We start from the raw sequence: 27,828 nt of genomic DNA on the forward strand, positions 1-27,828 counted from the left end.
TTTGAAAAGCTCTACCGGAAACGTGTCAGTGGACGATACCATAACTAGTATGTGAGAGGAGGTGTACACTATGGTTTCTCTGAACTGACGAATAACATACAACTTTATACAGTTTGATTATTTTAAAACTGTTACTAGTATTATAAGAGATGATAGTGTTGAGCTTTTGATTGAAACGTGAGTTGTATATTTGCAGATAAATCATGCGACCAGAGAAAGCCCGTTTCCGGTTTGTGAAGCGCCAAAACAGAAACATCTGTTTACACCGAGTTATAAACAGAAGCTGGAAGGAGACTCAGGACAAACAGGTGGACATATTTTCCTAAATGTAGCGTTAATGTAACAAACCGATCTACTAGGAGAAGAGTCTGTAAACTGTAAACTATTGAAGCTAACAAGTTAATTTATTAGTAGTTCCTGAGAGGAAAGTTTTTCTTCTTGAGGCTTCAGTTTTATTTATTTTTTTCTTTTACTTTTCCAACCCCAAAGCTAATTCAACCAAAATGTAGGTTTAGTTCTGCTTGAAATTTACCTTAAATAGGAAAAAAAATGAAGTGTATGAGCCATCTTTTTGTTTATGCTACATTCTGCTAAATGTAACATTGAATAATAGGATGTAATATTGTCCAATATTACATCATACTTGATGTATTTTATTGCAAGGTAATGCGGCCCAGTGAAGTAGAAGGAAAACGTTACATGTTAATCCAATGTTTATTATAAAACATCCACTTTGCTGCAATCGCAGCTGCAAGTGTTTTGGTGAGTTTCCATCTTTATTGCACATAAAGACTGATATCTGTGCCCATTCTTCTTGGCAAAACAGTTAAAGCTCAGTGATATTGAATGGAACTTCAATCTTTGATTCTCAAATAGATGTAGGTCTTAACGTTATCTGGGTTTTTCTCACGCATGAATACACTTTGAGTACCATAATTGTTGCTCTGTCTGTATGTTTATGGTCATTGTCCTGCTGGAAGGTGAACAGGGAGGGATCTGCAACCTTTACAACCCTAAAAGCCAATTTTTCCTTTTTTTTTGTTGCCATTTCTAACAGGCCTTCTGATAGAATTCATTTTCATAAAAAAATGTATTTTCATGGCCACAGTGTACTTCATTGTAATGAATGAATGAATGAATGCTTAATTTAAAAGTCATTTGACATAGTGCACTATGATGCTTCAATATGAGTTCCTTGAGTTCCTCTTGAGACCTTCACTGATCGGTTGGATTTATGAAATTACTCACACATGGACTGTACTAATCGGGTCCTTTTGAATGTAACAGGTTTCACTGGGTTTTATTGTAGGGAGTGAAAGTAAAAAGATGTAAATATAAATGAATGCAGCACTCTGTAGATTTTTATTTGTAAAAGAAAAAAAAACATTTACCATTTACTTCTTTTTCACAAATATGCACGCCGTAGTGTTGGTCTATAAGGGTTATGAATACTTTTCTTGGTAAATCTTGCAAAAAAGGCTAAATGATAAAAAATAATCTAATTTGATAAACTTCTTTTAATTTTACTGATGCCTTGTCATTAGTTATTAAAGTAGAGGACAGAAAGTTTTTAAAAGTCTCATTTTAAAAAGTAAAAACAGTGAATTTTCTCACTGAAGGAAAATCTGTTTTACACATTCAAAATATTACATGTTAACTCACCAAAGCCATACATTGTCACTTAGCTTTTCCTTCCGAGGCCATTTGAACTCTGTTTTCTTCTTATTTTGAGATTAAGCTGTTAAAACAGAAAATTGTCCAAAAAAACTCCCTTTTCTTTGCAGACTCATTGAATTGCATCCAAGTGGCTACCAGGACCTAAGGATGAGCAGGTGGGGCGAGCGGCTGAAGAAGGTGGAGCGGCTGGCTCAGTCGTTTCAGCAGAACCCCCTGACGGCGCCGTACAAACCTCGGCTGTGGCCTTACCAGCCCTCCTCTGTCTGGAAACTCTTCCCTCGACAGAACCTGGCCATCAGCTTCGCTCACAGCTGCAAAGAGGTGCCTCTTAAACGAGCAACATGTAGTTTACTCTGTGCGTGGAGCGAAAGCAGCTAACGCCTGTCATTTGTTCGATTTACAGGCTGTTCATGTTTTTGCACTTGAAAAAGAAAAAGCTTCATTGGGCCAAAGGATTTACCTGGTCACAAGTTACAGCGAACTGTGGCATTACTACAGGTGCTACTGACTTCCTGTTGTTTTTGACTTTTTTTTGCCTGACTAAAATCTTAAATGACCGTTTATACCTCCACATTTTCTAGGGTGTACCCGCAGTCCTTGATGCATTGTTATGAGGTGATACCAGAGGGGGCGGTGTGTAAGCTGTACTTTGACTTGGAGTTTCACAAACCCTCAAACAAAGGATCTGATGGGAAGTCTATGGTTTCCCTGCTCATCCAGGTTGGCAACATTTGAATGCTCATGATAATAATCAGACATCTCAGACTCGTTAACATTCATAGCATGCAGTTTGCTTAAGGTCCTACTTTCTATGGTGTTTTGTTTATATTGAACATGTTTCCTTTAATCAAAGTTAATTGTTGGATTATTTTATTTAATTGCTGATAAGAGTATAAGCATCAAAAACCAACAATAAATGAAGTGAGAATTTTTTATAAAGAAGCTTAATGTGAAGCTTAATAATAGTGCCATGCTGTTTCATTCTAACCCACTGGCCACATTATTAGGATGGCCTTACTAGTACTGGGTTAGATACTCATTTTTCCTTCAGCTCTGCTTTCATTCTTCATGGCATAGCCTCAATGTGGTGTCATAAACATTCCTCAGGGATTTTGGTCTGTATTGACGTATAAACATACTGGCATCACTGAAATCCATGCTACAATTTTCTCATTTCTCCACATCTCAAAGGAGCTTGATCAGATTTGAAGCTAGGGATTGTACAGGCATTTTGGAATACAAGAAGCTAGATTAGTTTGGTTTAGCTTTGAAAGGCATAACACTGCTGGAAGTAAGCATCAAAAGTTGGAGACTTTGTGTTCGTAAAGGGACCGCAACAATACTCCAGTTAGTTTGTGGCACTTGAACTGGGCTCAACTGGTACCAAAAAGCTAAAGTGTGCCAAGAAACCAACCGCACCATTACATCACCACCAGCAGCTCGAACCGTTGATATAAGGAGGAATGGATCCATTATTTTATTTTATTTATGCCACAAGAGGACTCCACCATCGAAATGTTGCAGCTGGAATCAAATTTTATTGGAAGAAGCAATGTTTTTCAGTTCAATACTGATGAGCAATTATGGAATCTACCCTCAGTTTTCTGCAAATACAGGAAACTGAGGGTAGGTTCGGGAAAAAACAACAACAGGGTTTTCCTGTAATTACAGGACACTGCGATTACAGTTTTCTGTAAATACAGAAATCTGACAAGTGTGGCTCTCAGTATGATCTTCTGCTTCAGCCCATCGGTTGAAAGTTTGACCTGTATGTTCAGAGCAGCTATTCCACATACAGTATTGTTATTTGGAACGAGTGGCGCTACTCTTGCCTTTCTGTCATGTGGAACCAGTCTCCCTGTTCTCCTCTGACATCAACATGGCATTCTCGTACATGCAACTTAAGATTTCTGAATATTTTTTTATAAAACCCAACCAATAATTGAGTGTGATGGTCTTGTGTTATCAGACGTTTCAGAAATATTCACACCAAATAAAAACGCACTAAAAATCTTTTTTTCCTCATCGATTTGAACCTCAGCAAGTCGTCTTCCCCGGCACTCAGTTGCTGCCTCGTGATTGGCTGTTTGTGGGAACAAGCCGATGAACGGGTGTATCTAATAAAGTGCCCCCTGAGTACGTTGCCTTAACATTTGCCTGTGTTGGTGTGTGTTGGCAGTATGTCTGCGACATGTTGGTGGAAGTTTATGGGATTGAATGCTCTGTGAAAAATGTGCTGAACCTGGACTCCAGCACGGAGGAAAAGTTCAGTCGACATCTTATCTTCATGCTACAAGACGCAGTTTTTAAAGACAACATCCACGTTGGTATGTCCAGCCTCAGATGGAGACTTTAGGATGGGGGTTTTCCTTTGATTATTGCTCTGATATTCCTTATTATTATCTTCTAGGAAGATTCATCCATGCTATTCTTCAGCCCGTAATGAGCAAGCTGAAAAGCGACAGCCGTCTTCATAAAGGGGACATTTCACTGACAGACAACAGACAGTCGGTTTTCTTTTTAACTCTTGTCAAAATAAATGCTTGTCATAACCTTGTGTAATTCTTCTTCTCATTGCAGCACCAATATTGATTCTGAACTAGCTCAGAGTCCAGATACGAAGAGGCAGAAACAGGAAGTGAGAGATCTCAGCTTCCTGCTGGTGAAAAACAAGGACGGTCGTGATGGTCTTTTTGTTGATCTGGGTGAGGCGAACCACAGTGTTTTATTTAAAAGACTAAATTTAATAAAACAAATGTATTTAAATTTATATTATTTTTAATTTAAAAAAATCAGGTTTTAGGATTAAGTGGAGAAGAACAAAGCAGATGAAGATAAAACGTAGTTTTCCAAGAAACGGCAAAAATAAATTAGAACTTTTTTTTGTTTGTTTTAATAACATCAAAGCTTTTTGTGGCCCTCAGATCTTTGTGGGTAGGAATAGGGCAAAAAAAAAAAATCATCACCTCAAGTTTTAGTTTTTAAATTAGATAAGAAACCTTTCCCAGAAGACCAACGAGCTCTGGAGGGCTTGCAAGGCGAAAACAGATGATGATCATTAAAAGCTTTAAAGTCAATCAAATGAACTTTAAAAGAATCTTGCTAGCATCGTTCAATTCTTTGCATTTCTTCTTATGAATAAACGTTACAGTGATAAGACTAAGGAAAGTTTATGTCAGTGGACTCTTTGTAAATAGCTTTATATCTTAAATGTCTGGATTTTACTAGTGTGAATTTACACAAACAGGTGTGTACACCAAGAACAGGAACTTTCGGCTGTACAAGTCCTCAAAGGTGGGGAGGAACGCAGCATTCGCTGTGGCTGAAGACAACCAGTTCACCGCCGAACCTGCTAAAGAAAAGTCTGCTGAGGAAAATGTCTTCCTGGCCTCTTTAGTTTGTAATGTCAGGTACATTTGAGCTTTTGAAATGTTTTAAACTTAAATATTTCAGTTTTTAAGTGGTTGACGTTTAGACCGACACTTTGTTTTATTTATTTATTTATTTTTTTATTAGTTTCACGGGCCAGAGGATTCTGACATGGGACGCCCCAGAAACAAAAGAAGTTAAAAGTCCAACAGCACAAAGTCAGCAGGGACTCGATTCAAATCAAGGTATTGCCAAACTTAATTTAACAATATTTCTTTTCTCCATGTCACATAAATCATTATGCACTGCTGTATGTCGAACGTCTGCCAAACAGTGAAGTTGAAAAGTCTGATAGTTTTCCTCTTCAAAATGGTAAATATTCCTTGTTTTTCGTGTCGTAGAAGTTTTCTAGCTTACATGAATACATTGTGCAAAAGGTGCAAAGTGTTATTTTTTTATTTATTACTACTTTGAATGCTTTTACTCAAAACTGCTTTTTTATTTCTGACAGACACATTTTCTGGCTGCCTGTCCTCTCCTTACAAAGAAGTGGACAACTTTGTGTTTACTTTGGTCAGAAAGGATGGGGTTCAGGGAAGTAAGTCTGATCACAAGAAGCACTTTTGAAAAACCTGTTTACTTTTCCCATAATAATAATAATTTTAAAAAATTAATAAATAAATCTTCCTACACATCTTTTGAAAAATGAAATTCTGCTAATTCCATTTGATCAGAAATTCAATTTAATCCCTTAAATTGAACTAGTTTTTTATTACAGAAGGGAACCGTGTTTTACCATTGATTTATAATTTCTGGAATAATACCTTGCACCACTATGTTATAATTCAAGGATTTTGTTGGTTTTTCAACATTAAGTTGTTACCGTGTTGTCAGGGGCCCAGATCTCTGAATCTGTTTCTAAACTCACCAGGCATTCGACGATGGAACTACTTTTCTGCAGACCAACTTCTTGTCTATGACATTGCCAAATACCGCTGGTGTGAAAACGTCAGCAGGTTCCATAAGAGCAACAACATCATGTAAGTGTGACACCTTGCTTCCAGCTCCGAGTGCTGTCTGTCTGTGGGCTGCTGCTGTTCTCATCTTTCCACCTCCTCCTCTGCAGGATTGTTGTGGACCTTAAAGAGGAGGTCTGGTACCAGAAGTGTCATGATCCAGACTGCAGGAACTTCAGGTCCTCAAGTATGCTTCAGACTTAGTTTTTTGGGATGGAAAATTTCAAAATAAAATTATCTATGAAGGAAGAAGTTGTAAAGTGGTGATGGAAGCATTTTCTGTTGCAGGTTTCCCACTTCCACAAGAGATCTGTGTCAGGTACATCCTGACACTGGTGAGTTCATATCAACCTGTGTTACAGCAAATGAGTTAAAAAAAAGACTTTTTGTATTTGTATCAGAGTTAGCATGTCTGCTTTCTCTCTGACAGGACGAGGAGGATCAGGCGTACCTAATGGACGACACTGGCAACATCGAACCCAGCCAGGCCCCGAGCAGCTCCATGCATCTGACAGAGGCGACTCCTGAAGTGTGGGGAGACAAGCAGGACGAGCGGGAATTTTTAAAGAGCCTGAATGATTTTGAACAAAGAAGAACTGAGATCTCAGATGAGCTGCTTCTCACATGTGTGGCAGACTTTGACTCCTAGCGGGCGACTAAGATAGGCGTTTCCAGTCGCCACAGGAGAACGTACTCCGAAACAAATCATAGTTTAAAACAACTTTTTTACTCAGGATAAATAAATGGTGGTAGAATACTATAAAAAGATACACATTTTTGTAAAAAAAAATACTGCAGTCACCTTAATGTTCTTATTACTTAATGTGCAATAATATGTTTATTAAATGTTTCTGAAGTCCAAACAGAATTGCATATTTTATAGATTTATATAAACAAAAAGTGTCCTATAAAATGATAAACACAACAGAAAACTTCACAAAAATGTTGAAAGAAGACATTTTATTTGACAACAATCCAATGCTTTCAAAGAAAATTTCATCCCCCCATCCCCCAATTTTTATACAAGAGACATAAAACGAGTTTTTAATGTCAAAGAGATATGATATATTGAGCTGTGCAGAGAACGGCTCTAAATTGAAATTAGACATTATAGGCAACTTGAAGATTTCAGACCACCACGCAGACTTCTGAGTTAACTATGCTGTCTTCCAGAAAATCATCAAGAAAACCTCCTCCTAAAAGTGTAATATACATATATATGCTTAAAAAACTTTCATCTTGTAACCTGTGGCACATATATATATTTTTTTCTTATAAAACTTTAAACTTGACACAGGAAAGTACCATTTTAGCAAATATTAGCAGCTCATCTTTAAAATTTACCACAATTTCAAGTTTTCACCAATTTCACCAACTCAAAATAAACAATGAAAAGCGATGTTATAAATCCCTTCGTTTAAAAGTAGTTGCTGTTGTTTCGTGCTCCAAGTTATATGGTTTGTTTTTTTCTACCAGGATAGTTGATTTTTTGGCAGCAGAGGAAGGTCAGAAGCAGCACAAGCTCCTTAAGTGACATGTTGTGAAATGTTTTGCTGATCATATTACAGCAAAGATGTTCTCTTTTTTCCTTTTGTGTTTTCAACCTCTTCAAACCTGATCTTTGGAAACCTCTGTGCTAATCATGACTAACATCTTAAGTCAGTCATGTGTTGTTTTTTTTAAGAGACGTCTCTGCTTGTACAATACAGCTACATGAACTATTTTACATGCACTATACAAAAACAAAGGCACATGAACCCTAACAGGTTCTTGACCAAACTTCTCTTTATACATCCTATCAACTCCACCCTTCAGCCTTCAATGCTGAGACACACGGGAATGCGGGATATTATAAATACAGAGTCTCAGACATGCTATTCTGCATACAAATATGGTTTTCCAGGACAAAAAAAACAACTATTTACAGGCATGGTGATCACATTAAATACCAACTTAAATAGCTCACCAAATCATTAAATAGCTTGGCATATAAATAGTCGTGGTTGAGTCAATGCAAAAGCACTTCAGAATATTTTCTCCAAGAATAAAAAAAGGCTAAACTTTTTTTAGTCGCTGAAATTTTCTGGCAGTGAAGGCATGAGGAGTTCAGGTTTCTATTTTCAAGAGTTCTGTGTGGTTTTTCAGGTATTGAGTTGACATCCGTTGCCCCTATTTGTTTGACACGACTACAAAATTACTTGAATCATCACCAGGTAGACAAAATGCACGGAATCCTCTCAAGAAGCGGCTGTTTGCGTGGCCATGCTGTGGTAGTTACTTGGTTCCAGCTCACATTTTGATTTTGGCATAAAGTTCGTCAATCTGCTCTCTGAAGTGACTCCGGAGCTCGTTCCTCTTGGCCTTCAGGGTGGGGGTCAGCAGACCGTTTTGAACAGAAAACATCTCGGGATGTAATGCGATGTCTCTCACCTACAGAGGGGTCAAAATAAATGAGTAGACGGTTTCCCTTTTGTTCTACATCTTCTTGAAAAGCTGCTTTCATGTCGATTCAAACTGGTGAAATATGCTGCATCACTTCTACAAAGTTTTTTGACATTTGATAAAGTATTTTAGCTAACATTAAATACCTGTTCAAAAGACTTTAGTCCGCCTTCTTTGCCCAAAATCAAAATGTCCTCTAGAATGGCTGCCTTTACATCCTTAAATGGAAAAAAAAAAAAAACATGTCAGACCTGAAATCTAGAGTTGTGCTATTAGACAGCAGCGTTTATTAAATCAAACCTTGTTCCTGCACAGCTCCAGGTAGGATCCTTCAAATCCTTTTTTCTTGGCCCAAATAGGTAAAAAGTCTGGATCCGGTACCACTATGCCCACCAGGCATGCCTAAAATACAAGAAAGACAAAAGAAAAGCAAAAATAGTTGTAGCATTACAAAAAGGTCAATTTCTTTAAAACGTAATGGATCTGGATGAATAATTAACCTTTAAGCTATCCCCATGAACAAATATCTGAGCCACTGGATCGCTGCGGTTATAGATGGTCTCTATTTTCTCCGGGGCGATGTACTCTCCTTGTGCCAGCTTGAAAATGTGTTTCTTTCTGTCAATGATCTTCAGAATGCCATTCTGCAGCAAATCCAAAATGCATTTTTATAGCTTAAAACTTTCCACATTTTCTGAATCGTAGTTTTATGTTGCTACTTCGTTTTTTGCTCACTGGAAGCCATTTCCCAATGTCGCCTGTGTGCAGCCATCCATCCTTGTCGATTGCCTCTGCTGTTCTCTCAGGATCTTTCAAGTATCCCTTGAATACGTTTGGTCCTTTGACACACACCTGCAAAGACACACAGGTTACAGATCAAAATATCACGCAAAAAGGCAAAAAGTCACCTCCTCCACACTCAGTTTAGACAATTTTGTCTAAATCTACAAAGCATCAGGGCTTTTGACTCTGTAACAAACCACTACTTCTTTACCTTCTTTAATCTACTCACCAGATCCAACTGCACCTACTTTATGGTATCTGATGTTTTCACAGATTATGTTGATTTCTGCATACTCATTTTTTTAGAGTATGCTAAAAAAAAATGCTTCAATGCACCTATCATAATTGATTTTTTCAGGCCTATAATTTTTCTATTCATTAAATCCATCAAAACTGAGAACTGCCACCATTTCGGTCTACAAATACCTCCACCAACATTGTGCACCTTCATGCACTTTGGCTTTGGACTTAATGAAAACCGGTTAAAGTTTAGGGACTCGTGCTTTGATGCGTAAATGGGAATAATTCGTTCATAATCTGTTAGAACTTTTAGATTTAATGGTCAATAGCTGCTAAACTCAACAGCTGAATTAAAGCAAAGCGTACACAAATGAGTTTGTATGTTTTACAGTCTTCAAGGAACAAAAAAAAAGTACGATAATCAGTAGATCATATTTTAGAGAATCCTGGAAATATGTATCAGCCAGTAAAAATCCTGGTTAAAGATTGGTCCTCACCTCTCCTTCTCCGTTTGCTGCCAGGTAATTCATTTCCGCCACATCCACTAGTTTTACCGCATTGCATGGCAGAGGAGGCCCAACGTGACCTGAGGACAAGACATTTATGTTTATTTTCGTTTTTGTTTGCACGTTCCTGTCCTCAGATGCTACATTTTTACTCATAACAGGGCCTTCTTATTTAGAGTTTAAGCAACACTTTCTGAAAACCAAAACTTTTACCTGCTGACCAGTCTCCAGGCATGGACATGGTGCACCCAGCCGTGCATTCGGTCTGACCGTAGCCTTCGTAGAACTGTAAGAAAAGATGTCAGTGGTGACGTGAAGCCAAGTGAACTTCAGTAGTTCGATAAATAGTGATATGAGTTATTAATAATATTTATATGGACCACTTATATTTTAGGGGACTGATGTCTTTCTCCACAAATAAATGAAATTAGTAGTTAAAAGTCAAAAAATTTCTGTAAACCTGTGAACCTCCAACCCAGCTTCTAGCCTTTTCCAGGATCTGCCATGTTTTCTTCCAGCATTGGCTCAAATTTAGCTTCGCTCGCCTTCCCATTAACTCCAGCTTCCCTGTTCCTGCTAACATAAATACTTCCCACAGCATGATGCTGCCGACCCCATGCTTTTCTTTGAGGTGTGTGTTCATAGAGAACAATATTGCTTGTAACCAGTCAGATCACTCTCCCTAAACCTCATGAAAACACTTTGACTCTGATCAGTATATCTATCCAGGATGAGTTTGACTGACCTGGCAGCCGAGAGCGGCTCGTAGGAAAGTCAGGATGGTTGGAGAGACGGGGGCCGCTCCGGTGATCATGAGTCTGACTCTACCGCCCAGGCTCATCTGTGGAAATTAAATTCGTGCTGAAGTGTAAATGTTACAAAGAACGTGACCTTAGACCTGGTGAAAATGCTTTTAAAGAATACGGTTTCAGGAGAACAAGATGCGTCTATTTTCTAACCTGCACTTTTTTGAAGATGAGTTTGTCCCACATGCTGTCCTTTCTCATCACCCCGTTTTTCAGCTCAGACTCCTTCCTTCTGAAGGCGAAATCCAGCAGCCATCTCTTCAGGGGTGTGTTGGCCTGGCTGAACACCTGTCGAGAAATGAGAACATCTCAGGTTCTCCACATCATTGGGGTAAATTAACTAAATAAAGCAACACAATAGATAAGTAAAGGCGAGGCAGAGTAACAGAAGAAACGTCAAGCGTCGTCTGACCTTGTCAAACATGCGGTTGAGGAGACGCGGCACGACGGGGAAAACCGTTGGCTGCAGAGTTTTCAGATCGTCCATTAGCAGTCGAATGTCGCCTTGGAAGTAGCCGATCCGTGCCCCGTGGATGAGGATGACGCCCTGATGAAGGTAACATGCTACTTATTTCTACGGTGAATCAAAACTGCACTTTTTTGGCCACTAGAAGGCAGCATTCTACAAATTCATTTTGATCTTATCACTTGATGTTTGTGGACAAACACTTAATGGCGTTATTACATCACACCCAACTTCTGTCTTTTAGTAAACACTTGTGCTGCCACAAGTTTTAGAGCAGCCACTTGAGAACTTGTGAAGAATACAGATTACTTGAGTTTTGTTCAGGTGGTCTCATGGTAAAATAAAACCTCATTTAACACACAAAGATACTATTAATGGTTCAGGAAAGGCAGCGCAATGGGGAAACCTCATGGCCGTGCAGACATCATACATGTATGCACTGTTCCTTTTAACCTTTATTTTACATCCTGCAAAGTTTATGTATCTCTCCTTAATGTCTATGCGCTGAGTGCTTGAAACAGAAGTCAAATTCCTTATTTGCACACACAGTTCTGTCCAATAAAGCTGATTATTGGACAAAATCGTTCAATTTAGCTTAGGGATCAAAAGCTGCACATGAAGCTCCGGAGAAGGCAGCCAGCTGAGCGAGTGAGGATGCGCCGAATGCGGTGTGCTTGGGAAGGAAGCAATTAACCCGGCATGACTTAGAGCTGAGAGGCAGCTGCATCAAATGGCTACATCGCTGCGTTTTCCTCTTAATGTTTGTCCGTTGGATAACAGGATGGGTTTGTTGCTCAAGATAAGCCTGGAAGTTAAGGAAAGTAACTGATCACTGATGTGGTGCAATACGGGTCGGCTGCTTTTGTTTTAACTTGCTCCATATCAGCATTTTCAAACGCAGCTGTGTATACCAACTGGCTGACAACTGACATCCTCCCATTCAGGAGACAGAGCAGTGGGTCTGCAGTGAGGACGGCCTGGTAAGAGATTCTCAAGGTTCCATAATTTCGAGTAAAAATACGCCTGGAAAAAGTTATTTACGGGCACTGGACGAAAAGACGCATTACCATTCTCTTCACATCACTGCCTAGAGTTAAATTTGACTAAATCTTGTCCTGTTTGTTCAGAAATTATTAAAACATATTTCTAGTTTGTAAATGACAGAAAGTTTGATTTCTTAAACATGTCCTCCAGCGGCTGACCTGTGATTCTGCTCTCCTCCCAAGAGTTGTTTGATCTCCTACATCTTAAGCACGAAACTCCTCACCAACATCTTTCCCACAAGAACAACATGATTCATTTGCATATCTTTTAAATATGCAAAGTGGCATATAATCTATTTGCTTGCTCGCTCTCAAGCATTCTGGCAATGCTTCGTTTGCCAGAATATAAAAGGTTTCAATTCATTTAAATTCAAAAACACTTTATTGACCCCAAGAGTAAATTAAGCAAACTTCAAATTTCTGCGCTGGTTAAAAGGATAAAAAAAAACTAGATTTTGTTAGCCTTACTGTAAAGCTAAAAGTAGTTCTCCACTAATAAATTATTGCAAATATTAAGTAGAGTATATTAGGTCCACAACATACCTGCACAACCCGTTCAAACATGTGAGCTAGCGGGAGATAGGATATATGAATGTCATGGAGGTTCAGCATGCTGTGTATCTGCAGGGGACACAGAGAAAACACATGCAGATCACTCAGGTACTGTACCTCCACCACCCTCTCAAACATGTGGGCCAGAGGGAGGAAGGAGATGAGCACATCTTTGGTACTGGGCTTCAGTGTGTCCTGAGCAACAGGTCACATGGGGCCGGGGGTGGGCGGTGGATAGAGAGGGAATCAGAGAAGGTCAGACAGAGGCAAATAGCTTCAAACCAATCCATCTACACTCAATAGCGCCTCGCAAAAACTGTTAATGCCCCTGGAAAGTTTTGACGTTTTGTTCCGTTATGTTCGACGATAAAACACAATGCAGTGCATAGGCATAAAGTGGAGTGACGTTTTTGTTTTTTACTATTAAAATTATGAAAAAGTTTGTGGAGACTGACATGAATATGCTTTGATCTAAACCATTTGATCGTAGCTCTGACAGCGCTTTTTAGGCTGTTGTCGTGTTGCAAGGGGAACAAACCTCCACAGCCTCTTCTTTTCTGACGTCTGCAGAAGGTTTTCTTACCAGAGCACGGCGCTGCTTTCATCGTGCTTCACCAAGAAAACGATGCTTTGCACATGATGTGGCAATGCTTTGCTTGTTGGCAGTGGTGTCGATAGCCATTCAGAGCTCCGGTTCTGTGCGCTGTATGAGAAACTCCTACTCTAAACATTCTAGATTCTGGCCAAACTTGTGATTGAGGGATAATATCCACTGGGAGGCGGGATGAGAGGATCTACCACGGGAAGACCAGTGACGGGAAATTAATATGTTCCTAAAGTAGAAATACCACTTTTGTATTGAATCTATTGAGATGCCTTACATATTTGTATTTTTAGCACGTTGTTATTATGATTACTATAATTAGAATGATTTTTCATGTTTCCACGGTGCGCCCCACCCTGAGCAGCGGTGGATCTCTGGTGGTTCCCAAAGTTACCATGAATGTCTTCAGTGATTAATGATCTCCTTGCTTGGTGAACCTACATGTCTTGGTAGCTTTTGCAGAGAATTAAAAAGTGAAATCAACTAACTTTGTCCCTAATCTGTCTGCTGTGTTTCTTGCTCTTCAGAAAATGTGTTTAGTCATGTATAACTTTTATTCCACTTCACAGTTATGCACTACTTTGTTGGTATATCACACAAAATCGTTTCACTCCCTTTTAAAATGCTTTAACATTTGTAGCTGTTATGTGACAAAATATTTTAAAAAATTGAGGCATGAATATTTTTTCTGTATTATGACAAAATCTTAAAAATTCTGCTGTTACAGGGACATATTCTCAGTTTTATTTATGTCATCAGTCAGATTGCGAGAGGAATAAAGGCGAAAATCTTGAATCTTTTACCTGTGTTACTTTAATGAACGCTGCGGTGTTGGAGATTACATTTCCATGAGTAAGCATTGCGCCTTTAGGGTTTCCTGCATTAAAACACAAAAGCTCAGGAACAATAGAGAAAACACATCCAATAGTGTGAAAAAAAATCTATTGTTTGAAAAGCGTCCAAGTAGCCTGATTCCTGGGCTTACCTGTAGTTCCAGATGTAAAGCAGATGATTGCCAGGTCATTTGGTTTGGGAGGCTGTAGTTAAGACGACAGATGTTGCTCATTTTTTGGATCAAAGTGTGCATTGTAATGGTAATGTCTTATAGATGGAGTTTTAATAACAATGTTATGTTATTAAAACAATCAGGAGCCACATCTTGCTTATCAGGTCAGAGGATCTGTGCTGTTTCTACTCACCGTTGGTCTCTGAAGATTAGCTTCACCGATGGCCTGAAAAAACAAACGGAACAAAAATCTCTCAACAAAAGTGGAGACGTTTACTTTTTTTTTTATGGAGCAGAAACAAGTCAGACCCTTACCTCAAACTCCTTCAGACTGAGAATCTCAACCCCGCTCTGCGCTGCTCGGCTCACCAGCTCCTTGTCGAAAGCTTCCATGAGAACAATGGTCTTCACGGTCTTTCCCTGGCCGCTGATGCAGTCCAGAATCATCCGAGCCTTTTCTGCTACGTCACATATCACTGTTGAAATGGTGGCTGAAACAGAGACGGAGACGACATGCTGAGTGGTTGAACTCTTCAGTTCCTGGTTCACAGCATGTGATGGAGGAATTAGTTTGTACCTTTCTCAATAATGTAGCCGATGGCCTCTGTGCCGAGCGTGTCATACAGCGGGACTGCAACCAAGCTGTACGTGTAACAGGCCAACTCTGAAATGGTCCACTGTGGCAAAAACAGAGCAGGTGGGTTTGATGCATTTAAATCAATATTATTATTGCACTGAAGAAAGCCTGCCATGTCAGAAGCACAACATGCAACTATTTGTATAAAGATGGATGGAGAGAAAATAAGTTAAATATAAGATATTGTTGCATGTACAAGAAGACTGATATCAAATGGAAATCAGATAAAACCAATGGCTTGTTAATTTAAAAAAAACAACAAAAAAAACGTGCGTTACCTCGGGTCTGTTTTGTGAAAAGATGCCGACGTACTTGTCGCCTGTGTGAAAGTGACCTCTGTGAAGAAGGGCAGAACCGATGCGCTGTGCTCTGTCCACCACCTTGTCAGAAACAGGGCATTTAAAAAAAAAAAAAAAAAACACATTTGAGATGAAGCAGGCGTTTCCTTTCAGCAGCACTCTGCAGCTTACCTCTTGATAAGACAGCCACTCGTACGGTTGGTTTGGCTTCCTCGACCCAAGGCAAGGCCCGTTATCTACCACAGAAAACAGAGGTGGCATCCTGAACTCCGTTTGGTCTCTTCAGGTGTTTGCAGAGTCAACATCTTAGCACAGAAACTCACTTGACACCCTGAGTCCTCGCATGAACACCTCATATATTGTCTGTGCGTCGCTGTAATAGTGTGTCATGTACTCTCCGTCGCCGTCATTCAGCACTGACCTTCTGGCACGATCTCCTCCCTAAGAAGAGCAAAATAACATCCACAGAGACATGGTGACTCCTGCATCCCTGCAATCAATCAAGACTATAAACATTTTTCGTCAGTAACAGCTGACGACATTTTTCAAAGAAGAGGCACCAATCGGAATCTGGTCGTTTTTGGCTGGTCAAATAAGGAATCAGATTTGTTTTATTGTGTTCTTTGAATGCATCAAAACTAGCAAACAACTCCACTTTCAGATGTTCCAGTCAACAATAGTGTTTTTGATGCACAGATAACGGTAAGAAACGTCCACTGGGTTGCATAAATAGGAATAATCTTGCCCTTGTTCTCACTTATTTATTGTTATATATAATAAATAATAATAATAATAATAATAATAATAATAATAATAATAATAATAATAATAATAAAAGAAACTGCAGTAGATTTCTTCTCAATTTTCTGCTCTGGTTTACAAATAAAATCAGCAGGAATGTCTTGAGGAAACCAGAAATCAGTATCAGCCAAGAAAAACCTGGATGATGGAAATCCAAAGATCCCTGAAACCAATTTCCTGCAGAGATCACTTCACCAGCTGCGATATAAACTACTCCTCATTCCTGCAGCATGAAACCAGCTGCTTAGGAATGTTCACTCTGATAACTGCACTGAGGATTGATGGTTCCAGTACGCTATACTGGTGAGCAGAAAGACCGCCAGAACTGAAAGAAATGGCAAAAAAAAAAAAGCTTGTGAAAACTCACAGGTATTTCCAGTGACTGCAGTGTAAGGTCGCACGGTGGCTTGAGAGCTTTCGGTCTGGAGGCAAACCAGTAGGTGGTGATGGCGGCGAAGGCGCCCATACCCATGAGGGCGTTCGTAGGAAAGCCCCGGACATACTGTCGAAAGTCATCCAGCTCGGGAATCCGCAGCTGTCTGAGGACTTCCTGAGCCTGCATGGCTGATACAAACTGAACCTGCACAGAAACAGAGGAAGACATTCAGACTGACCACTGATCTATTAGTGGATCTTAAAACTTTGAGTGTTTTTCATTCATTCAGACAGATTTTTGAAAAACACATCTGCTAACAGTAATTAGGGTTTCATCCAAATAGAGCAAGTCTTTATCTTTTTAAATGCTGTACTGACAACACGACCACAGTTTAAATACAGTCAGAGATCATTTTTTGGTAATTAAGATGAATAGCTTACACAAATATTGTTCAACGATTTCAAATAAAAACCAGAAGTAACCTGTAAAACAAGCAAAACTTGTTTTAAAGTGTTACTGTAAAATGTTCATATTTCCAAAGGAAAAAAAAAATGTTCTGTAATTTACCAGCTTTCTTTGGTTTAGTTTAGGTTGCCAAGTAATTCTGGAAATGAAATGGAAAACCTACTTTCACCCAAAACCAGAATAACAACACAAACAAAGCAGCAGCTCCTTACTGGAATTTAAATTTGTATAAATAAAAACTCAGTTTTCAATAAACAGCAGTGTCATTGTCCCGTTGACGCGCCAGTCTGGGCCAAAACTCAGCTGTCAAGCAGATGGCGTCCCATTTGACACCAGAACATTTCTGTACACAGAGGAGCTCATTGTTACTTCAGTGACTGCAAGCTCTTAGCTGCTAAGCAAGGACAAATTATCAACCCCTCACCATCGTGCTTGAGAGCTGTTGGGAGGTGTTTCAAGGCCACACCTGGAACACATCGCTTTCTTGTTTCACACAATGGTAAAGTCAAAAGAAATCAGCTAAGATGCATGAAAAAGTGGAGCTGCACAAGTCTGGCTCCTCAGTGGGGAACAACTTACAGCTGGCATCCCCGGTTCAACCAGAATTTGATGAACACACAAGTAGATCTACAAGAACTCAATGGAGTTGAAGTGAGGCCTGCAAGACAGTCCGACCAAATCTTGTAGTTAGTCTCTGATAAAGTCTACTGCAGTGATACTGCCTCCAACACTTGGTCTGACAACTTTGATAGATGCAACTCACATAATCAAATCTACTGCTAAACCCAAACTTATTTTTCATTGCAAATGTGGCACCCTTTAAAGGGAAATAAACGAAAAAAGACAAAAAAGCATTTCGATCTCAGTTTATCAGAGCTATTCCAGATCTAAGAACACGGTTTTACTTCCAAATACAAAAACAGTTCTGGTAGAAACTTCCTGATTAAGTCTTGAGCTAAGCTAGGGAGTACTTTCCTTTTATCTAGGCTACGTGAAATATCGCATTTTAGCTGATATGACGTCTATTGTGTTCTTTTGGTGCTTTGATGTATGTCAAGGTGCTACAATCTAAATCCCTTAAAACTGCTGATGGAGTCATTACTTAAGTTTGCCCTTCTGTGTATGACATGCACATCTAATCCTGACATGTTGATGGAAAAACAAGAACCAGGAGACACAAAAGAACAGAATAAAATTACGTTTCGGGTATAAATCCACAGGGAACCGTGTTTATGACTCAGTGATCGCTCACCATTGTGCTCTTGGGCTTTCAGAAATACCTCGTCACATGAACATCCAATGATGCAAACTTTTGGTGTGTCCTCCCTTTTTCAGCAGTCATGCACTAAAGCATTTGAGGTTTGAATATTGAGCCGTTTCTGCTAGAATAATGCAGCAATGTGTCGGTCAGATCCGAATTGGACAATTTGGGTGCACGTTATAGCATTTAAAAAAAAAAAAATTAATAAACATGTTTGAATAAAAGGTTAGGTCTATGCTTTGATGCACATATATATGCATTGTGGCTCCATTATTCCAATTGTGAATTTATACTTTATGTGTGACGTTATGTGTTTTAACATCTTGATATTAAAACACATTATCAGCATCTCTCACTTTCATAAGCTCCATCTAAAGCCCTCTCATTCACACTGATCCTTCTCAATTGTTGCGTTTAAAGGGAAGGATGTGCGTCTCATTTAACAGCTGTGCGTAGGAAGGAAATCCGACTCCACGCACGTTTTCTGGTCACAAGCCTCCGCGGAGATATAAGGAAACAACCACAGACGTTCAAACACTCAATTCAGGAGGGGATGAAAGCTTTCTGCTTGGAATATTTCTGAGTTGAAGTCACTGGGCTGAAACTTCCTTTAAATAATAAGAAGGTCCCGCTAATACGCTGCAGCAGAGCTAAAAAAGAAATATTAAAATCAGACATAGCAGAACTGGCTGTATAGCTCTGTAGCTTAGAGCAGAAATAATATGGTTGGTTAATAAGCCTTAAAAAACCGCCTCAGATTTAGGAAATAATGCACTCTTCAATATTTGTAATAAGTTACTTTTGCTATAAACCTCTGAGGACATTCAGGTCAACTGACCTGACCTCTGCAGTGAAGGTAAATAGAGTCATAGAGGTAACAATTGACTTCTCACCTACTTCTATTATTACCCTCAAGCTCATGACAAGTGAGATTAGTGCCAACTGGAGCAAAGTACTTTAAAGCAGATGCCAAACAAAAGTTAGATTAAACAGTTAATGCTGAAATAAATGAAACATAATTATCAATGAACTTGATCTCCTGACTACAAAACATAAGAGTAAGCCATTGAAAAGAGTTTAGCTTGTCAAAGACAGAAGAAATAAAAGGACTAATGAATGTTTTTCTTAATCCCACACCTGCTACTTCTTAGCCCGACGTGAAAGAAGTAATATCATATTACTAGGTCGACTCATTAGAATTGAAATGAACTTTAACAGATTGTCAGATGGCGCTGCTCAGATTATCGACACGCTGACATTTAATTCATGTCTGTACTCACAGAGCGTAAACGAAGACGGGTCGAGGCTGTGTTTCAGAGTGACGAGGTGCTGTTATCTGAAAGGCCTGGCAGTGCTGCAGTTGCTATTAGAAGGACTCGCGCTGTCCTCCAATAGACCTCTGAAGTTCTCACAACTATGAATAGCAGAAACACGCCCCTCCTCAAACAGAAACACAGACGCGTGAGACGCAGCAAGCTGCTCGTCGCAGAGTCACACAGCTGGCGGGTTGAAGCAAACCCACAGATTGGATTCCCCCTTTTGTTCACCTCAGACACACCGGATGTGCAGTCAAGATTTCTGTCCTGCTCAGCACAAATTTAAACAAAAAATTAGAACAACATCCAAAATTTTGAGTGTTGTTGTAATTTTTACAGAGCAAGAAGAAAGGTGAAGCTGTCCACAGTGATTTAAAGACTTGTTTCCACAGGTGTTTCGGAGTGTGAAACAAACATGAAACATTATTTGGAAACTGTGCCGTTTTCATTTTTGGAGGAAACCGAAACACCTGAATGTAGCTCAACAAAGACAATTAGCCTAAGTGTCTACCGTAAGGCGGTGCTACCACCTTAAGGCTGGTTGTCCAACCTGAAGGGTGGAGCCTTTAAAAAGTTGAAGTTTCAAAATACCTTCAATTATTCATCAAACTTTTCCTGCAGTTTAAATCCCTTTTAATGAGAAGTCAGAGAAGGTGCTAAAGGGACGGGTGTCTCCCTTCCTGCCTGTTGCTGCACACTGCTGGCCAGCTGGCTGGAAGACAGTTAAAATATTTTTCCCTCACTTATTAAAAAATAGACAACATTTGGATCTGGGAGAGATATTTTCAGTGTCATTAAACACATAAAGTCAGAATGTGGAAACTAATGGAGTGCCAGATAACAAGCCCAGAGCAGCATGTTAGGGGATTTCCACAAGCTGTCAGCTACCAGAGTTGACAGCCTAATTAATTGCCAATTAATTACTTCGGAAAACATTGTTTTAGCTAAACCTCAGAAAAAACTTTTTTGATGCGTCATCAGGGGATGACAGTGGAGAACAAGTAAACCCCAGTGAGAATTGCAGTAAAAACCTTCACAGAAACTATCCTTACAACCAACAAGCTCTGGCATGGAAGAAGTTACATCCCACAGTGGAAACAAAAAGCCATCGCTCCAATTAAACTAACAGCTCTTGGTAGCTACCACTGGCAGCATGTAACCAGATTGTTGCACTCCCAATGTTTCTCTGCAAGAAGTTAACAGCAATATATGGTTTTGTATTTTTACTCCTTAAGCCTTTTTTTCACTGACGCCCCACATAACTTCTACTTTTTGGCTCCATATTCTGTATCCGTTTGTTAACATTGACTCTAGTCTGGACATCTCATTTTTTATAGAGTGGAGTATAACAAACTTTTTTTTTTACTGCATCTTCAGATTAGCCATGTGAAGCTTTGGTAAAAGAAAAGTAAAGATTTGAGTTTTATAAAAAAAATTACTATTTTGATTCAGATATTTTTTAGGAGATACAGCAAAGACAGAAAGCAGACGAGTATCAGGAAATGTAGAAAAGTCAATTTATTGTGTTACATTAACATGTTAGGTATCATACTTTGGTGGGTTATATTGATAAAAACAATATCTATATGATAAACTACTTTCATATGTGACACATCTATTTAAAAACTTTTCGGCCAAAAAGTGTGGTAATCGCTGTAAGACACGATAACAAAAATTCTGCTCTTTAAGAATTTAACAATTTAACATAAACCTAAATGACTTAATGTTATCTCTTTATCGTTTTCAACTGAGACGAGAAGAAAAACTTGTAGCAAAGATGTAAAATGAAAATACGAGCAACAGACCCCTTCAGAGACTGCCTCCTGCAGATTATATGTGCCAACAGTCGTTGGAGGTGAAAGGTAGTAGTAAAAAACCACCCCACCCACCTCCTCTCTCCATACTTGGCCTGGAAGACTCACAAGCCAATGGCTGCGCAAGTTCACAAGTCACACCACACTCCAGCAGAAGACACTGGGATCAGGGGAGTGGGGGAGAAAGTGGGAAGGGCAGAAAGGTCATTTGACACATAACAGAACATGAAGACAGGCTGGCAGCTCCCTCCAGCAGCTCGAAGGCATATCGAAGCTTCGCTTGTTAACACGAGCCAATCCAGACGCAGCCAGAAAGTTAAGAGTAATATGACACAATGCTGGTCAGACGCACTCGATTTCCTCTACAATATTTCACTTCTCGCAAAGAAGCGAAATATCTGTACTTTACAGGAAGTCACACGAAAATATCTGAGTGACACATTAGAGGTAAAATAAAATTATCTTAATCTCAGGTAATTTATCTTTAAATCAAATTCCCAACAGCAAAAGTGTCACCATGTTTGAATCAGGGCTGTAAATTCCGCTGTAGCTATTTTTGAAAACTATGAAGCCTCGCTTAGAACTGATAGTTTCAGTAGTAATTAAAAAAGAAAACCCTAAAAACTATCAGCTGAAGCTTTATTTGATACAATAACATCACATCTTTTTTCGAAAAAGAAAAAGAAATAAACATAACACAGTTAAGATACAGCACTTCAGTACCTGTACCTCTTAAGCTTTTGTACATTTTGTCAAGTTACATCCAAAAACTTCAATGTATTTTATTGAGATTGTACAACATACACTTACACAAAGTTGCGCACAACTTTGAAGTTCTGTGATCTAATCTCAATTGTGGAGACATTTAAAGCAGGTTGAGATTGCAAAACAGTATTTTCTTCTTTGACTTCTCAAATATGCACACTATTGTGTTTATCACTTGAAATCCCAGTGTGAAACATGACAAAAATGGAGGAAATCTGAAGCAAACCGTAGCTCATCTTGTGCACCAACGTTAACCGGTGACTTCTCCACCTCTGTTTGCAACAAGCACCCAAGGTCTTCACGCTGTGGTTCAGTAGGAGCACCACCAAAACTAATGGTGCACCCGTTGGCTCAGTGATAAAGTCACAACCGGCACACCCTGCCCCACAGGGAATATTCCAACAAAAAGACCAAATGGCTTTAATCATACATAAATCTCTTTCCATCTACATTTACAGGCTAACGTTTCAAGGCAAAGCCAGACCAGTTGTGCTTGTTTTCCAAAGGTGAATGAACAGGGGCTGTCTGAAAATGGAAGGACAGCTGAGACCTTGCAACAAGTCACACAGAGAGGCATGCTGCTTGTCACTGTGCTGCTGTCAGATGGCTGGTCAGGCTCATGTGGCCGCAGTGTGACGTCTTTTCTGCACTTCCTGACTCGTGTCCACCCTACGCCCAATCCCTCTCAGCCCCGGTTTTAGGAACCGAAGGCTGACCTTGGACAAGACGACCACGCTGAGTAGAGCAGGTCCTGCCCCCCGATGATGAAACCTCACACTGCCGGTCACATGAGGCACAGCATGGAAATGTATAGAGCGGGAAGGCTGGAGGAGGGGTTAGTGAAGTAGAGCAAAGGTCACACGTCTGCCAAGAGTTTCCAACCAGCAAAGAGTCAGGACACACACCACTCTTAACGCAGAGCAAATAGAGAGTACCGGCACACTGATCACACTGTCCGGTCTGACTGAGGGTCACATTTGATAACTAGTATTCTTGAGTATTAGTGTGAAGCTGGAGCAAATCAGCCAGTTAATTTAGCATCGAGAGTGAAAACAGCTACTTAGGCCGATTCCTCAACTTCTGCTGCTTTTACAACATGAATTGGTTCTGTAATAAAAACAAATTTTTTCAACAATGTCACCACCAACCTGAGGGCCACAGGGGTTTTTCAAAGCAGCCAGCTACTAAATGTTATTCCGTCAGTCAGATTTGTAGATCTGGCTATGACGTACCTATTATTACTATTTTTGAAGCCTGTGTGTCCATGTCTTTTGCAATGGCTCATGGACCCGTCGTAACACACACACATTCAAACATATTTAAACTGTTTCTTTTTTCAGGACTGATGACGGATGAACAGAGGGAGCTCTTGCTTTTCGAGATGCACCGAGGAATCGGCTGCCTTTACTGGTGATCGACTGGTTTGAAGCTAAAAATGTAATCTCGTAAACAAAGCACGCCCAAGATCTACCAGGCGGAAATGAAAACTTTTTGGTGGGAAAAGTGTAATTGACTGAATGAGACTTAAGGTTAGCCATTTTCACACTGTTTCAAATCAACTCTTAAGAGTTAAAAAAAAATGAAAGGAAGCTTCAAGAAAGCTTTGATTCTATTGCAAAACAGCAGATTTCACCAGAAGTGCAAACTGTGTCATGTCCTTAGATATTATTTTTGCAGTGAAATCAGAATAAGTTAAATAGGTGAGTGCGTTACATCAGAAATCTGTGCACTGAAGTCAACTTTCCTGAGATGACGTTAAGATTAGCATTTTATTTGATTTGAAAAAAACCAAAAACAAACAAGAAAACAGTTCTTTAGGACTTCCAAGTAGGTCGTTCCGCTCAAACAACCATGCAGATCAGATTTGTTCATCCTGCAAGGGTAATTTCTGCTCTCACAATAAGTTTTTTCTTTTCCTACTTAATGTAGTCATGGTACAAGACTTAAAAGTTGTTGGGATGATGACAGTCAACCTTAAAGTTTGATCTTAATTTCCCGCTGTGAAGGTCACACATACAGGCTGATTGTGTTGTAAACATCAGCTCTTTTTGGCTGCTCTAAGTCCCACAACAGACAGAGTCATGCTGGTATTCTCAAATGACCGAGGACAGCGTAATGACAGGGTCACAGAGCCACAGTCTCTCCCTCTGTTTGCTATAAAGAAATCTGCTCCTGTGCTCAAAGGGGAAACATGTGACTTCTCCACGGTCACTTTACTGTCTCTCTGTTTGCCACGGATGTGGAAAAACTGCACTGTGTGGTCAATTAAAAAGAAGGAGAAAAAAAAGGACCCCTCACTCAGTCTGCATTCCACAGACTCCTGTAAAAGGAAGTTTACTTTAAAATGCCTGCAGTGTCTGCACCTTGTCTGCCTGCATCTGTCTAAAACCAGCTGAGGACACTCACAGAAGGATTTCTGCAAAAAGTATATTGCTTTACGGTCTATGGTATAATTTTTTTTTTTTTTATGCCGCAGGAATCTTTCCACATTTTGTCTAATAAAATGTATTAGACATAGCAGATTGTTTCTCCTGACTGGAAGGAATACCAATTTTCTGTAATTGCTCAGCAAGAGTCTCAACTTGAATCTAAAAGTTAGAGAATCTGTGGAGGGAGTTAAAGATTAGGATGATGGTTAGGAGGCCTTCCAACCTCAAACACATGGAGCTCATCAGCAAAGATAAATTGCCCACATACCAGTGAATTTATGCAAAAAAGCTGGTGAACAATAAGAAGTCCCTGCCTATCAGGATTGTTCCATTGATTATTGAAAAGTATAATAATTAGTTTTAATTAAAATGTCAATAAAAACACATGCATGTGTTTCTTTTCAAACTTAATGGTGGGTTTACATTGTTTTATTATCCTCTGTAAGAGGTCTGTCTCATTGGTGTCAGCAACAAAATTGTTGATTGAATTAAATAGGTGTTAAATCTAAATCTGCAGTGGGTATGAATCATTTTGGGCTTTACTGCCTATGTTTTGTGCATGTTTATAGAACACAACCATCAACACAGAACCTAAATTTTTAAAAAAACAACAACATTAAATGAACTTGTATTTGGCACTTGCAAACTAAAGTAAAGGTTTTCCAAGCAGCAGAACACAAAAATCTATAATTATCTATTCCTTAATTTTGTTTCTTGTACAGGGTTTTGCTGTGATATTATTACTTCTTGAGTTTTTCTGTGGTAGAAATCTCACAATATTGACTTTCTCTGTGTCTTTGTGTGCTTCAAGGACGCCTTCAAATTGGACCTCTGGCAGCACAAAGAAGGTTTCAAACCAAGCTCAGGCCTGATAATGCAGGCCAGCATAGTTCAAGCAACACTAACCAAACAGTTTGTCAGGAAATATACTGAGGTGTGAAACACTAATTATAATTTCTGCAACAGTAGAAGCACCATATTTGTATAAAGCCAAGATTTGTTGAAATTCAGATTATTCTGCTGTAAAAATAAAAAATTAAATAAAAATAAACACTTGTCTCTTTGTAGCTCTTTCAGTCAAGAAACATGGGATTTGTTAGAAGGGATGGGCACGGGCCCCTGAATTTATGGCTAAATACACCCCTGTCTGTGGATTTCCACTGGTTGCTTGGCAACTGTATTCACTGTGACCCTGAAAACTGAGCATTGCTTGTGCCAGCTTCCTTTTAGTTAAGAAATTCATTTAGACTTTTCAAGCTCATAAGTAAAGATGCTGATGCCAGAAACATTTAGACTTCAGCTCTTTATATTAGGGAAGCAGCCTTTGCAGAAAAATATCTCTAGATATCAACAAGCACATTTCTTCCCCTCACTAAAAAGTGCTGGGTTATTTACTTAACCTGTATATTGGGTTTATTCAGACGGGGCATAAAGTGGGTGACTGTTAACCAAATGTTTGGTCAAAACCTGCAACTCAGTTTGGCAAGAGAAGAACCTTGAAGTAGCTTCATCGTTCCTTAAAGGCTGCCATTTTGAACAAAGCAACAACCAGATCAGACATCAGTGTACTTCCACATGATGCAATGAAAAGACACTAAAACGATGCTCCACAATGGTATTAAAGTCAGTGAGTTGTATTATTGACGTTGATTCCATTAGTAATTAGTGCTTTACTTGCTAAGTTGTTAGCTAGTGCAAACTTTATTCAACATTTAGTTTTTGACCAAAGAATTGATCATAAAGGCAATATGTTTTAACAAATTCAAGAATTCTATGAAAACACTTGCACAGAGTATGTATTCTGATATTCAGCTGCAACAGTTTTTCAGTTAAGATATTGTTGGACATAATGAGGTTAGAGAGTTGTAACTTTAAACCTTCTTTTGGTTTGAAAACGTAACCTTGTATGCAGCATCAAACCCATAACCAAAACAGGTTGTGTTAAATCAACAGAGTCACACCTGTCCACTGTTAACAAAGGGTCGGAAAATAACCTATATGCAACCTGGCCGCATTTGGGGTGTGTCTGTGAATACAATAGACATCTGAATAAGAATAAGAATATCAATGGGAAACTCACATTTCAGATATTTGCCATCACATTGTTGTAAATAATTGTTCCTTATGTTATGATTCACAGTTAAAAAAAATAGAATAGGAGGACCTCTAACACTATTTGAAATGGCAAAACCAAGTAAAAGAACAAAAACATATATTTTGCCATTGTAGCCTACAGTTACAAATAAAACACCGTTACAGAAAGACAGTTTTTATTTCAAATTTAAACAGTAAAGAGAGATTTGTATATAAAGATTTTTTTTGTGTGTTGGCATCTATAATGTCTGATATGAAACAGGTTAAAAAGAAACTGTGGTGCAGCCACAGGTCTGCTGTTCATAACACCAAACTTACTTCCTCATGTGAGGATGTTCTGTTTAACTGCTCACACACACACACACACGCATACACACATACACGCTGTGATGATCGAAGTGGCGGGATGCACAGAACATGAATTGAAAGATAAAGGTTTCACTGCTCCTCTGACACACTCCCAACTATCAAATAATAAACTAACAGCAAAGAGATGGGCGGCATTTATGCCACAAAGCTGCAGGGAAACAGGTCCACAAAGAAAAAGGAAAAACCCAGCAAAGTTTGCAGTCAGAGTAGATCATTGCACACTGTGTACCAAATCATCCATGATGCTACGCGTCCATCCATCTCTATTTTCATTTCAAAACCCTCCTTTATGCGCACGCGGGTTCTTCGTCACGCATATAACAGAAACTAACGCGTTTTGTGTTTTAATCAGCTGAACACGGAGGTAATGTGAAGAAAAACGGAAATGAAGATGCGTCAAAAAAAAGGAAACAAAACGTGGCTCACTTCTAATGAAAACAATAACAACGTTTTAAACGCTCGCATCCTGCTTTACGAGGCGCAAAATCGCCATCTTGATCTCATATCTCAGCCACAGGCTGTAATATGTCTCTGTGTGTGGTTTTTATTTTTTAAAAGCCAAGTGAACTAACCTGTGAGCAGCTGCAGACTTTATTGCGATTCTTCAAGAAGAAGCAGCAACAGCAGCGGGAACGGCAGCGGCGGAAGTCTGTGTTTTAGATTCCCTACTGCTGCTGCTCTCAGCCAATAAC

General features: G+C 39.3%; 2 protein-coding genes across 5 annotated transcripts; one reads left to right on the top strand and one right to left on the bottom strand.

Annotated features, from left to right (window-relative positions):
• primpol (primase and polymerase (DNA-directed)) lies at positions 1-7,720 on the top strand. Of its 2 annotated transcripts, none has more exons than XM_008411663.2 (14): positions 1-308; positions 1,785-1,998; positions 2,081-2,175; positions 2,259-2,397; positions 3,857-4,004; positions 4,088-4,184; positions 4,258-4,382; positions 4,925-5,087; positions 5,194-5,291; positions 5,558-5,644; positions 5,978-6,086; positions 6,173-6,249; positions 6,351-6,397; positions 6,493-7,720. In XM_008411663.2, the coding sequence occupies exons 2-14, from the start codon at positions 1,825-1,827 to the stop codon at positions 6,709-6,711; spliced, it is 1,578 nt and encodes a 525-aa protein (XP_008409885.2). In that variant the 5' UTR covers positions 1-308; positions 1,785-1,824; the 3' UTR covers positions 6,712-7,720. The 2 variants fall into 2 exon arrangements, with proteins under 2 accessions (XP_008409885.2, XP_081464127.1); XM_081608001.1 differs by lacking the exon at positions 1-308 and adding an exon at positions 326-505.
• On the bottom strand, positions 7,006-27,828 carry acsl1a (acyl-CoA synthetase long chain family member 1a). Of its 3 annotated transcripts, none has more exons than XM_081607988.1 (21): positions 27,709-27,828; positions 16,615-16,827; positions 15,770-15,887; positions 15,618-15,682; positions 15,426-15,527; positions 15,088-15,187; positions 14,826-15,001; positions 14,704-14,736; positions 14,490-14,541; positions 14,308-14,381; positions 12,892-12,969; positions 11,252-11,386; positions 10,993-11,127; positions 10,779-10,874; positions 10,247-10,319; positions 10,025-10,113; positions 9,240-9,356; positions 9,005-9,148; positions 8,805-8,906; positions 8,651-8,722; positions 7,006-8,492 (listed from the first exon to the last, which is right to left on the bottom strand). In XM_081607988.1, exons 2-21 carry the CDS (start codon positions 16,807-16,809, stop codon positions 8,352-8,354), a joined length of 2,097 nt encoding a protein of 698 aa, XP_081464114.1. In that variant the 5' UTR covers positions 16,810-16,827; positions 27,709-27,828; the 3' UTR covers positions 7,006-8,351. The 3 variants fall into 3 exon arrangements, with proteins under 3 accessions (XP_081464114.1, XP_008409852.1, XP_008409835.1); XM_008411630.2 differs by lacking the exon at positions 27,709-27,828 and adding an exon at positions 19,630-19,786; XM_008411613.2 differs by lacking the exons at positions 12,892-12,969; positions 27,709-27,828 and adding exons at positions 13,018-13,095; positions 19,630-19,786.

The sequence above is a fragment of the Poecilia reticulata genome, chromosome 1, assembly GCF_904066995.2.
Source record: "Poecilia reticulata chromosome 1, P_reticulata-male-v2, whole genome shotgun sequence".
NCBI lineage: Eukaryota > Metazoa > Chordata > Actinopteri > Cyprinodontiformes > Poeciliidae > Poecilia > Poecilia reticulata.